This window comes from Panthera pardus, unplaced genomic scaffold (genome assembly GCF_024362965.1).
Source record: "Panthera pardus isolate Hobbes unplaced genomic scaffold, ASM2436296v1 HiC_scaffold_6, whole genome shotgun sequence".
Lineage (NCBI taxonomy): Eukaryota > Metazoa > Chordata > Mammalia > Carnivora > Felidae > Panthera > Panthera pardus.
Window position 1 is genome coordinate 127145627 of NW_026526991.1, and position 13636 is coordinate 127159262.

The window sequence follows — 13636 nt, forward strand, 5'->3', positions numbered from 1 at the left end:
CCAGCGTGTTCTCACCTCTGCCCATCCTCCGTGCTGTTCCCTCTGCCTGGACTTGACAAACAGTGGCCAGGCTTTGAAGTTGACTTGAATCCTCTCCTGACAGACCTCTGCGTGAGCTCCGTCAGTGTCACCCTATGCCCGCATGACACACAGAGCTAAAAAAAATCAGAGACACCAAAAACCACCAGCTGGAAAATATGTAATAATTCCTTGTCAGTAAAAGACTGGTTCTCAGCCAACAGTGCACTGGGCACTAACATGGCCCCTGGTCCTAGTGAATGGAAAGCAGCAGACTCTGAAGTCCTGAATCATTTCTTGTATCCCCTCTTGTTTTCCCCACACTTCTGACGTGAAAACCAGAGGCTGTTCTGGGTTAAATCCTGCTAGGTGAGGAGGTGACTGTGTTTCCCAGAAACACTTTTATTGAATTTCACTGAACTGTCCAGGGCTTTGCATAAGCGGATCTTGGGTCCTTCTGAAAAAGCTTTTTACACCTGCAGCATCTGATCCATTCTGTAGAATGCTGACAGATTTCTGGGGACCGATCAAGATGACCTGGTGATTTGTTACTCGCTTTTGTGGCACCTGTCCGTCTGTGGACCCTGCCTTCACAAATGTTTCTTCATACTTTAATTTTTGTATGAAGGTGCAATTAATGCGTCTATAATTGGCCATCAGATAAAAATGTGTGGTAGCCACTCTGAGTAAGCATTACTGGGAGAGAATGTTGACTTACAGGCCTAGGAGAAAGTAGTATTTCAGGGAACAGGAAAACGTACAATTTGAGACCATCAAGAACCCTGTACCCAGTCTCCCCAATAAATGATGCACAAGCATAAAACCCTAACTTGGAGGGGCGACCTCATTGCTCAGAGCTCACTAATTTTTCTGTGCCCCGTTTCCAAGAGCTCTTGAATAAATTATGAAATCCGAGATGATGGGCAAGAACACAGAGAAGAACACAGAGACATAGGACTATTGATTTTAGAGGAGTTTGTTTTATTTTAAAATGACTGTTATTTCAAGGGGGGGAAGAAAGAAGGTCTTCAGAAGGTTACGTGCAGCCTCTTTCCCACTGAAATAACTGATACTTGACGTGGGAAGAATCAGACCTTGCCTGAGCCCTGCCGGGAAAGGCGGTGTGCTGGCTCACAGCCCAGGAGGGCGTGGGCACGTGGGGTCCGCTTAGCACCCCGACATCTCATCAGCCAGGTGCCTGTGTCCAGTTTCACGTCGTGCACAGCCTCTCTTCTTCCCCACGGTTGCTTGCCTGCTTCCCTCCTGTTTGATAAGATGCATCTAAGAGATTACAGCTTTGCGTGAGGGCCTGGCCCACGCACGCCAGGGTAAGGTGGCAGGTCGTCACGAGAGTCCAGCAAAAGTGCGTGGAGCCCACAGACGGGATTGGAGAACGTTCTGCAGGCTGGTCTCCCCGGAGTGTCCTCGTTCAGAGGACACCGTCCGGTTCAGAGGGGGTTTCCGGAGTCGTCAATAGAGAAACCCGGCCACGGGGAGATTTGGGCCACTTCCCCATTGTCCAGCCACGTCCACCTGCTCCATAGTGTCCTGGCGTCACACGGGGCAGCCTCCTTGCACAGGCCACAGACACTGCACCTTCAGAGAATCACAGTCCCCACTCTGGTTGCTAAGAGATTTCTTGCACACAACGGTTCTGGCATTCCCAAGCGGTTCTCAAGAAACAACTTCCGCTAGTAACTCTAGGAAGACAGGGAGGTGTCAGTAGAATGACTAACACCCAGCGAAGTTGGTAGCAGGATGCAAAGCCAGGCAGAACCCGAGATGCTATTTGAGCGAAACCCCTCATATTAGAAGGGATGAGTCCGGGGCCTCCTAAGCTTGGTCCAGTGGTGCTGCCCCCTCCCCCTGCTGCCTTTCCCTGACACCTGTCTTTATTCAGATGTGACAGGAGCCTGGTAACATCAACAGGGAACAAGAAGGAAAGTCCTCACTGTATACAGAACTCAGTGTTTCCTGTAGAGTTGCAGTCTTATAACAAGGGCTGGAACAGAAACAATGGAATCCTTCAAAGTATGGATTGTTCCAGAATAAAGAAAGTGGGAGGATACAAGGGAGGGTATTTTGGAAGGCGTGGGATAGGAGTGGGCATTGAGTGGAGCACTGAGAAAGCAGGTACAGCTGCCTGCTGGGTCTTCTAACAGAGAACTTTTCAAAGAACATTAAATCTCCAGAACCTAACGTATGTAACTTTAAATTAATAAGCCCTTTTGTGCGATGCTGTGATTACTTCTGAATATTTAGAGCTGAGCCTGTTTCTTTCCCTCAAGTCCTAGGTAAAGCATCTAGCCCAGATAACGCAGATAAGGAAAACAAATCCCAGAGGAGCAAAGTAGCCTGCCTGAGGCCACAGACACAGCTAGTGGTGCCTCTGGGACTGGAACCCCGGCTCTGTGGGCCGGGAATGTGCAAGAAAATAGGAAGGGAGGATTGAAAGGTGATGAATGGGGATCAGGAGGCAGAGTTAAGTGGGAGGAAAGGCTGGATGGTGAGTCTGGAAGGCGTTCCTGCCCTCCCTGCTGCTTCCCTCTCCTGCCTCGGGTTTGCTGAAAGCAGCACTTCCGGGTTTGAAAACGTTATCGATAAGTTGTTTATACAGAGTCTAGTAAGTTACTTAATTTCTCTTTGCTTGCAGTTCTGTCCCATCCAGAGGGTCTAACAGAACCTGGGGAGCTACACTGTAGACCCGGCTTTGCCTCCACGTCCCCTTTGGACACTTGGCACTGCTTTAGGTCTCATCCCAGCAGATATTTTGACCAGAAATATGGTAAATTCTGGGTTTTGGCTTTCTGTGCCCTAAAGAGAAAAGGCCAGACTAAAAGATTTCAGAACTTGAGCCTGTGATTCCAACATGGACCTTTTGACGAAATTCCTATTACCGTGCTCGTCCCTTCAATGACAAACAGACGGCCATAAATCATAGAAGGTAGTGCTGTTGTGACCTATATATAATTTGCTCTACAAAGGGTTTGGCCATCACTTGTGTTGAAAACTCTAAAATTCACTACAGTTGCTCTAAACGTTTACATCTAGTCCTAAGTGGTGGTTTGCATTAGCTCAGGTGGTTGATGGGTAGATAACCTATGTAAGCAGCTTAATAAGAAATCCTATAGATTATATTCTAATGGAGCTTAAATTTTTTTTATCACTGTGCGTTTGTCATTGTGCTCAAGATTTAAAATTACGACATAAACATTTTGTGTGATATTATATTTCACTGCAGAAAAATTGCTCTACAATGGATCGCTTAAGTATATAAATATAATATCGCTGTCCTCAGCAGTCCCTAATTTATCTATAAAGTAGGCAGTCGTTAAAGGCTTGGCTTGGAGAAAAGTCCCCTGATGTACAATAATTGGCATGTTAAATTCCTTTTAAACAGATCAAAATAACAATGGCACCTAAAATTAACTCCTAAATCTTTCAAGGCCGAGCTTTCAGTAGGGTACTTTTAGTACAAGTAAGTTAATATTTTGAGGCACTCCTTGAAAAAACCGCCCCCCCCCTTCTTTTTCAAAGCAGCCTCTAATGTAAAACATTTGGTTTCATTATGGCGATCTGCCGAGTCATTAACGTGTGTGGGTCTCACTTTGTGCAGGGGTTGATTTCAGGGATTTCTACACTTACCCTCCTCTGACACCACAGAGGAGTCTCTTCCTTTCGAGGCCCTTTCTGAAAGCAAAGCTCAGTAGTTAGAGGCAGCAAACCTGAGAGCTTCGATCCCAGATCCCACCATGCCCTTGGGGCCAGTTCCCATTTCTACCCTCTCTGGGCCGGTTTCTTTGTGTGTCAAATGTGGATTTTACTTACCTTATGGAGCCGTGGTGAGGTATCTGTACATATAAAGTGGTGAGGATTTTATACACGTGAAGTGCTCCGTATAGTCCCTGGCACATAGGAGGTACTCAGTGAATGGTAGCTGTTTCTATTTTCTCGCAAACGTTTGCGGCAGCCCCACATAGGGCCCTTCTGTGCACGTGATGGATACTCCCTCTTGCTTCCAGGAAACGGCACCAGGTATGACCTGACCCCAGTCACGGCCGTCAGTGTCCATTTGCTCAGCAGTGATGGAACGCCAGTGCTGGTGGACGGCCCCATTTATGTCACCGTGCCCCTGGCCACCCAGAGCAGCCTGAGGCACAATGCCTATGTCGCGGCGTGGCGATTTGACCAGAAGCTGGGTAAGCAAGACTCCAGTGATTGGCTAGCAGGTGACTTCATTCCTGTTTGATTTTTCCTTTTAAGATATCTGTGCAAGTCTCCTTTCCTTGAAGTTACTGAATCCTGCTGCCCACAGCGTATCGCATGGTTTCTGGTAGGTGAAGCTTACTCCAGTGTGCCAGGCAGGCACCTCTTGGGAGGGTTTTTTGTTTTTGTTTCTGTGTGTACATTTAACTCAGTTTACTTGAATCTTTAAAGGTTATTAGAGCTAAAATTGGCTCCCCTGATCTTTATCATTTTATGCTCTAGGTTCTCTGATCCCTCGTGGTCATGTGGTTTTCTGTTTCATGAAAAAGGAAAAACACTGCCAACAACACACCAGAAGAGAAAATAAAAATTACCCACAATGCCACCACCTAGAGAAAAACCACAAATAGCATTTGGGATTATATCCTTCTGGTCATTTCCCCATGCACACACGTGTTCGGTATCTATTGCTGCTTAACAAATTGCCCTAAAACGTAGCGGCTTTCAACAACCGTGCACATCTCCTGCGTCACATGTCGAGAGGGTCAGGAATCCAGACACAACTAGCTGGGTGGTTCTGGGTCGGGTTCTCCAACAACGTAGCCGTCTGGAGGGCGGGGGGAGGGGGGGGGGTGCATTGCTAGTGACTGCGCGTCCAGTCTCACTCACGGGTGTTGTGCAGGCCTTAGCTCCTCACTAGATGCTGGCCAGAGCCCTCAGTTCCTTGCCATGTGGGTCTCTCCATAGGGCGGCCCACAACATGGGCACTTGCTTTCACTGGAGCCAATGATCCAGAGGAAAAACAAAATAAAATAAAAATACAGAAACACAGTGGGCAAAGCAGAAGTCAACAGTCTTCTATAGCCTCATGTGAAAATGACAAACCATCGCTTCTTTCCGTGCACCGTTGGTCACGGAGCCTGGCGCTGGTACTGTGTGGGGCAGACGGCACAGGCGTGTAGACACCGGGAGGTGGGGATCACTGGGGTCCTCTCGGAAAGGCTGGCTTCCACAAAATAGATTTTTAACAGAAACGAGATTACATGCTAGGTACTCCTCTATAACTTGCTTTTAAGAATCGCTCGTATATCATAAACATCTTTCCGTGGCATCAGCTGTTACTCTGCAATGTCAAAATTGATGATTGCATAGCATTTCATTATATGGATGTGTCATACTTTGGTTGCTCCCTGCCCTGTAATTGGAGAAAACATTACTATTCTTACCGGTGCTGTGATAAATATCTCTGTAGCTAAATCTTTAGGCACGGCCATGATTATTTCCACAGGATAATATTTTAGAGGAGGTGGAGCTGTTGGATTAAAAACATACATGGGGACGGGGCACCTGGGTGGCTCAGTCGGGTGGAGCATAAACTCTTGATCTCAGGGTGGTGAGTTCAAGCTCCATGTTGGACACGGAACGTACTTAAAAAAATTTTTTTTAACGTGTATAAAATTCTAGGAGTGCCAGGGGTCCCTGGCTGGTTTGGTCAGTTGAGCATCTGACTCTTGGTTTTGGCTCAGGTCACGATCCCAGGGTCATGGAATCGAGCCCCACGTCAGGCTCTGTGCCGAGGGTGTAGCCTGCTTGGAATTCTCTCTCTTTCCCTCTGTCCCTCTCCCCCCCCCCCCTTCTCAAATTCAATAAATAAGTAAATAAGTACAAAATTCTAAAGCTTTTAATACATGTTTTCACATTTTTCTCTGGGAAGTTTCACATTTGACGATCATCACGACATTATGGGCACACGCGCTCGTGTGCTTAGATTTTCACACCACCTGCATTCCTGTACCCCTTTGGTTCTTAGCAGGGGTCGATGGTTGATATCAAATGTGTTTTCAAAGATAACCTCTTTCCTTGAGTAGTCAAATTAGAGTTCCGGGAATTTATATTTGAAAATAAACGCCCGTTGGGTACTCAGGGTTTGGTGGGGTTTTGTTTCGTTTTGCTTTGCTTTCCAAATAACTGCTAACAGGCGCCATAATTATTTGTGTGGAATTCACTGATTTTCCCAGACGTACTAAACTTGATGTTGAGGGATGGGTGGTGCCACTGCAGTAACATATCCTGCACTGGGACAGACGTGCTAACCTCTGATGTGTGTTCTCCACAGTGTAGTGACTTTTTGAGGCTCTGTGATGAAGGTCAGGTCATAAGGAGCCCTGCGCCTCCCAGGAGAAGACAGATCGGGAGGGTTGTGACTGAGAGAATCTCAGAAGAACACCAGAGAAAGTAGCAAGCAGAAGGGAGACAGCTTGTACTCCGTCTCCTGAAAGCCTGGTTCTGCTCCTTGTAAAGCTGTAGGTCCCGCCTGCAGCGAATCACCATGCCTGTTTTCTCATTTGTGCAAGACATGCTTTTGTCGGGGCTCCTATTCCCTTTTATATTCTGCTTCTCTCCCTGGACCTCCCAGTTGGCCCCAAATGTGCCCGGGAGCAGCAGCATGGCATGTGCTTAAGAGCCAGGGCTCTGGGGACACCCTGGATTGGGATTCCAGCTCAGCTACCCACTGGCTGTGTGCCCCTGGGGCGAGTTACTTCCCCTCTCTGGGCCATAGTTGCCTCAACTGTGACATGGGGTTGGAAATAATAGTACCTCATGTTATTACAAAGAGCGTATCAGTCAGAGTTCTCCAGAGAAACAGAACCAATAGGCTATGTGTGTGTACCCCAAAGAAAGGAATGAGACTGATTTATTTCAAGGCAGGGGCTCATAGATTTGTGGAGGCGGACAAGTCCAAAATCTGCAGGGTGGGCCAGCAGGCTGGAGACCCAGAGAAGAGTTGATGTTGCAGTTTGAGCCCGAAGGTAGTCTGCTGGCAGAATTTCTTCCTCAAGGGATCTCAGTCTTTTTCTTAGTGCCTTCAACTTACTAGATGAGGCCCACCCACCTTATGAAGAGTAATCTGCTTCACTCAGCCTCCTGATTGATATGTTAATCGCATTTTATTTTTTTATGTTAATCTCATTTTAAAAATGCCTTCACGGCAACTTCCATACGTGTTTGATGGAGTATCTTGAGACCATGGCCTAGCTGAGCTGACACAAAAAATGAACCACTCCAAGGACTTAATGAGTTAATGTCTGCGAGAAGTGTAGTACAGTGCCTGGGACATAGCAAGGACTCCCTAAGGGTTTATAAAGTCAGCAGAAGGCTTCCCGTTCTGTAGGCTTTCACGGGCCGTGCCTCCCAAACCGCTTTCCCAGATTTCCCCTTAGCCCACATCTCTCAAAGGATTGTTCTCCACGTGCGGCTTCCTCAACCCGCCACAGTCCCGCTTCTGCTGCCCACTCTTTGGAAACAAATGTCACTGAGGTCACCAGCAGCTGCGTGACAAGGCAGGTGACTTCCTTCAGTGTCTCTGCAGCGTTTGGTGGCTTCTGTTCCTTTGTGAAGGGCTCTCCTCTGTTGGCTGTCTGACTCAGTGTCCCCCTGGGTCGTCCTCGTCTGCTGGCCGCTGGCCTACGCCCAGCTCCCAGCTTACCTCATATCACTTGCTGGGGCATCTAATCACTTCGCACACTCCCACGGCCCCCTGTGCACCCAAGTCCTGTTTTCTGCTCTCTATTCCCGACCTTCCATTAGACATTGGCTGATGGATGTGCCTTAGGACACTCAGGTCCGACATGCCTCAAATTGAGCACATCCACTGCCCTCACTCCAGCATTTAAACCTCTTCGTTCCTGCGTTTCCTCTCTTGATTAAGGGTATCACGCACCAGACCATCGAAGTAGAAACCTCGGAGTTATCCCCACTTTATTCTTTTGCTTCACCTCTCCGCCTGCAGCCATGTGTGGTCCCTTCCAAAGTCCTGTTGCTGTCACATCAGCGTTTCTCAACCCTCCCCTCTCCTCTCCTTCTCTGTGTCACTTCCGCCTTGGTTCAGACTCTTCCCGCTTCTTTGACCTATTCCAGCAAGAGTCTGCCTGCCTTCCGCCTCTGCTTCCCTCCACTGGCTCTTGTGTATCGCTGCTTAGGTTATCTTTTAGGGGCGCCTGGGGGGCTCATTCGGTTGAGCATCCCGACTTCGGCTCAAGCCATGATCTCGCGGTTCGTGAACTCGAGCCCCACATCGGGCTCGCTGCTGTCAGCCTGTCAGCACAGGGCCTGCTTTGGATCCGCTGTCCCCCTCTCACCCTGCCCCGCCCCCACTTGTGTTCCCTCAAAAATAAACATTAGAAGAAACTTTGAAAGCACGGATCACTTCCCCTCGTGAGATGGTCTCTCAGCTACTCGCGGTGAAGCAGTCCGCCCTCCTCCCGGCACAGCGGCTCAACGGTGTCATCAGAGCCAGCCCTGCCGGTCACTCGGCCTCACTTCCAGCGCCGACTTCTGCACGCCCACCGTTGCTCCCGCGCCGGACTGTTCACCCTCCCCCGGCTGTGCCTCGCTGTGACGGTGTAACTTCTCACATCCTATGGGCAGGATCTCAGTTTTGCAGTCCCTCTGTCCGTCCCCTAAACAGTAACGTAGCCCCCTCTCACTTACAGTGTGCATATTGCAGTGACACTAGAAATGCACGGGGATGGGGCCTTGTAGTTTCTTGGTTATCAGGGCAGTGTAGTAGACTCTGATACATTTGTACTTGAGATGACTACATACAGGGGCGCCTGGGGGCCTCAGTCGATTAAGCATCCCACTTCTGCTCGGGTCACAATCTCACGGCTTATGAGTTCGAGCCCCATGTCGGGCTCTGTGCTGACGGTGCGGAGCCTGCTTGGAATTCTTTCTCTCTCCCTCTGTCTCTCCGCCCCTCCCCCACTTGCACTTTCTCTCTCGCACAAAATAAATAAACTTTAAAAAAAGAGAGGTAGAATAAGTTGTTTAAAAAGAGAGAGAGAGATGGCTATATACATAGACAACAATGGTATACATACATAGAGAGAGAGACACTGTGATCACTGGTCCTTCTGAGGGAGCCACGAGGAATCAGAACTAGAGGACATGGGACCATGATAGTGGAAGCAGAGATCAGAGCAACGTACTTTGAATACGGAGGAAGGGGCCATAAGCCAAGGAAACAGGTTTTTCCCCTCAGAGCCCCCAGATGGAGCCCACCCTTCTGACACCTTGCCTTCAGCTCAGTGAAACTGACTTCAGACTTGACTTTCAGAACTGTAAGAGAATACAGTTGTGTTGTTTTAAGCCCCCAAGGCTGTGGTCATTTATTACAGGAGCAACAGGAAATTAATACGATTAAAGAACTCCATGAAAATGAAGAAATGCGCATTGTTATGCAGCCTCTGAGATGTAAGATATCCAGTTTCTGGGAATAATCCCCACAGCATTGAGCCTTCTGCCATTGGGAATTCTTGTTGGGTAATTGATCTGTTTCCTTTTTTTTTTTTTTAATTTTATTTTTTATTTTTTAAAATTTACATCCAAATTAGTTAGCATATAGTGAAACAATGATTTCAGGAGTAGATTCCTTAATGCCCCTTACCCATTTAGCCCATCCCCCCTCCCGCAACCCTTAGTTTGTTCTCCATATTTATAAGTCTCTTCTGTTTTGTCCCCCTCCCTATTTTATATTATTTTTGTTTCCCTTCCCTTATGTTCATCTGTTTTGTCTCTTAAAGTCCTCCTATGAGTGAAGTCATATGATTTTTGTCTTTCTCTGACTAATTTCACTTAGCGTAATACCGTCCAGTTCCATCCATGTAGTTGCAAATGGCAAGATTTCATTCTTTTTGATTGCCGAGTAATACACCATTGTGTGTGTGTGTGTGTGTGTGTGTGTGTGTGTGTGTGTGTATATGTATATACATATGTATATACATATATATATATATATACGTATATATACCATATTTTCTTTATCCATTCATCCATCAATGGGCATTTGGGCTCTTTCCATACTTTGGCTATTGTTGATAGTGCTGCTATAAACAAGGGGGTGCATGTGTCCCTTCGAAACAGCACACCTGTATCCCGTGGATAAATGCCTAGTAGTGCCATTGCTGGGTCATAGGGTAGTTCTATTTTTAGTTTTTTGAGGAACCTCCATACTGTTTTCCAGAGTGGCTGCACCAGCTTGCATTGCCACCAACAATGCAAAAGAGATCCTCTTTCTCCGCATCCTCGCCAACATCTGTTGTTGACGGAGTTGTTAATGTGAGCCATTCTGACGGGTATGAGGTGGTATCTCATTGTGGTTTTGATTTGTATTTCCCTGATGATGAGTGATGTGGAGCATTTTTTCATGTGTCGGTTGGCCATCTGGATGTCTTCCTTGGAGAAGTGTCTATTCATGTCTAAATGATCTTTTTAACCTAGCATCTACTGCAAAAAGCATAACTGCCAAATTCCTGGTTATAACAGATTGTATGTGTACACAGAAAAGCCAACGTTTGGCTAGTCATTCAAAAATAATCAAATGAGTTAAAATACATTTTCTGAAAACCTTAAGATTGGATGGACATTTCAAAGAAACCATGTTTTCTTCAACTTCCTCAACTCAGGAGAAGCTACATATTTCATAAGGTTGTTGTTTTTTCTACTGTTTTTTCCTTTACTATTAAGGTTTTTATTTTGTTATATTTAGTCAATAATATCATTCTTTAAGTAGAAACTAAGTTATCTCTGGACGCCTGGGTAGCTCAGTCAGTTAAGCACCCAACTTCGGCTCGGGTCACAATCTCACAGCTTATGAGTTCGAGCCCCGCGTCGGGCTCTGTGCTGACAGCTCAGAGCCTGGAGCCTGCTTTGAGTTCTGTATCTCCCTCTCTCTCTGCCTCTCCCCCTCTAGCAGTCTGTCTCTGTCTCTCAGAAATGAATAAACGTTAAAAAAAATTTTTTTTAAGAAATTAAGTTATCTTGGTTAAATAAAAAGTTCCAAGACTGTATTACCAGATCAGGAAAAAAGTAGGAACACATCTTAAGCATCTAACACTACTTACTAATTAGCAGCTACTTATGATTAATTCAAACACAAGAATCACTCCAAACCATTTTAGCACTTTAAATTATCTGCTTTTGAAGTAAATCAAAGTAACTGTAGTTCCAAACAGTCAAACAGCCACATACAGCAATCTGTGAATCCATTACAAATAATTGGGGTGCCTGGGTGGCTGAGTCAGTTAAGCGTCCGACTTCGGCTCAGGTCATGATCTCACAGTTTGTGAGTTCGAGGCCCGCGTCGGGCTCTGTGCTGACAGCTCAGAGCCTGGAGCCTGCTTCGGATTCTCTGTCTCCCTCTCTCTCTGCCCCTCCCTTGCTTGCACTCTGTCTCTCTCTCAAAAATAAACAAACATTAAAAAAAATTAAAAAAAAAAAAAATTGTTCGCCCAAATCAGGGCCGGCAGACAACATGTTGCAAAGCTAAGAATGGTTTTTACATTTTTAGATGATTGAAGAAAGAATCGAAAGAAGGAAAGTATCTCACGACACATGAAAATTACATGAAATTCAAATGTAAACAACCCTCAATAAAGTTTCATTGGATGCTATGGACAGAATGTTTGTATTCCCCCTCCCCAAAAATTCATATGTCAAAATCCTAAACTGCAGTGTGTTTGGAAGTGGAGCCTTTAAAAGGGGGTGATTAGATCATGAGGGTGGAACCCTCATGAATGGGACTAATGTGCTTATAAAAGAGACCCCAGAGAGTTCCCTCATCCCTTCCAACCTGTAAGGACACAGCAAGAAGACGCCATCTTTGAACCAGGAAGCAGGGTTTCAGGAGACATTGATTCTTACAGCACCTTGATCTTGGACTTCCCAGCCTCCAGAGCTGTGAGCCATGAATATCTCTAACTCATAAGCCACTCAGTTTGTTATTTTTTTATAGCAGCCCAAAGAGACTAAGATACTGGAGAATAAGCATACCCGTTTCTGTATGGTCTGCACGAGTGCTATCTCATTACACTGGGGGGTTGAGTAGTTGTGACAGAGACTGGATGTCCCCACAAACTGAAAATACTTACTTGTCTGACTTATACAGAAGACTGTTGTGATTCCTTGATCTAAAAGGCATTAACAGGGAAGCTCTTACCATTTTAGTGTTAGAATGCAAGTAGATTCAGGGCGCCTGGGCGGTTAGGTCAGTTAAGCGTCTGACTTCGGCTCAGGTCATGATCTCACAGTTCGTGAGTTCGAGCCCCACGTCGGGCTCTGTGCTGACAGCTGAGAGCCTGAAGCCTGCTTCAGATTCTGTGTCTCCTCTCTCCCTCTGCCCCTCCCCTGCTCATGCTCACTCGCTCGCTCTCTCTCTCAAAAATAAATAAACGTTAAAAAATTTTTAGAAAATGCAAGTAGATTCTACGCTCTGCAGGGCCAAAGTGGGGTGACCAGTGTGGCCACAGTACTTGCTGCTGTCCGGGTAGCCCTCCAGCATTTTGCCAGGAGGGCGTATGGATGCTCAGAGTGGTAACAGCTCGTTATAGGGCAAGACTTCAAACTCCGTAAAGAAAGATGAAGTTGTTTTTAGTTCCGTGGGACTTCTATTTGAAAAATACATCTGCATTTTGACACTAACTCAAATACTCCAATCCAGGACTGCCAGATAACTTAGTTTACTCTTAGGACAAAGACCAATCAGTGCTCCCTTTCAAACACCATTATTAGAGTGCAGTCAGTGTTTGGTGCCACCATTTATCACTGTGACCTTCTTTTTATTTTTTTAATGGCTGCAATTGCCTTTTTTTTTTCCCCTCCCTTTTGGAACAGGCGAAAATTTTTCCATGAACATTAGCATCTCCATGCTTCAACCCACACAGTTCATCAGAGGGTGACCTAATAGATCAGCACTCTCTTAGAGCATAAGTAAAGTTGGATTTTGTTTAGTCAGTCAGAGCAGTATGAACTGGGCCATTGTTACATGCGCTGTCCATAAAAATGGTCTTTTTTAGAAATGCAACTTGCGATATGCTAGAATTATACCTCGGCTGCATTTACATGCAGCAACTGAACATGTCGTGTAAAATGCCCTTGATTGTGTTGCAAGGGAGGACTGTGTAGTGAGCCTAAGTCTTTCTTTGGAGGAATTAGCGGATTTCCTTCGCTTATGATCTTCTGACTTTCTGTTGGAAAGTAGAACAATGCCGGTGTCAGGGGGACGGGCTAACGTGGACAGACACGCGTTCTCATCCATATGTGCTGGGGCGCACTTTGCCCTTGGAAGAAAGCAGTTTTCCTTCGCCGGTCTGGCAAACGAAGTGTCATTGGTCATGGTGAATGCATCTTAGTGGAGGCTTTCTGGGCAATGGGAGATGATTATGTCAGCTCGCTTTTGCAGGCATTTACTCTCTCGCCTATAACTGGGACAGCAGATGGCTGTCCCATGTTCCGGGTTGTCAGACCGTGATCTGACTCGTTGCCCTGGGGAATGGTCACTTCTGAACATGCAAACCAGGTCAGTGGTTTGGATTTCAAGCGACCGACTGACATTGACTGGCACAGAAATCAACAT

At 46.4% G+C, this 13636-nt stretch overlaps 1 protein-coding gene across 1 annotated transcript in view; it reads left to right on the plus strand.

The window, feature by feature from the left end:
- The window catches only part of FAM171A1 (family with sequence similarity 171 member A1), a 134789-nt gene that overhangs the window by 98640 nt on the left and 22513 nt on the right, over positions 1–13636 (plus strand). Inside the window, exon 5 of the mRNA XM_053895770.1 lies at positions 4041–4217. Within this exon, the coding sequence (XP_053751745.1) occupies positions 4041–4217 (177 nt within the window). The remainder of the gene's footprint in view (positions 1–4040; positions 4218–13636) is intronic.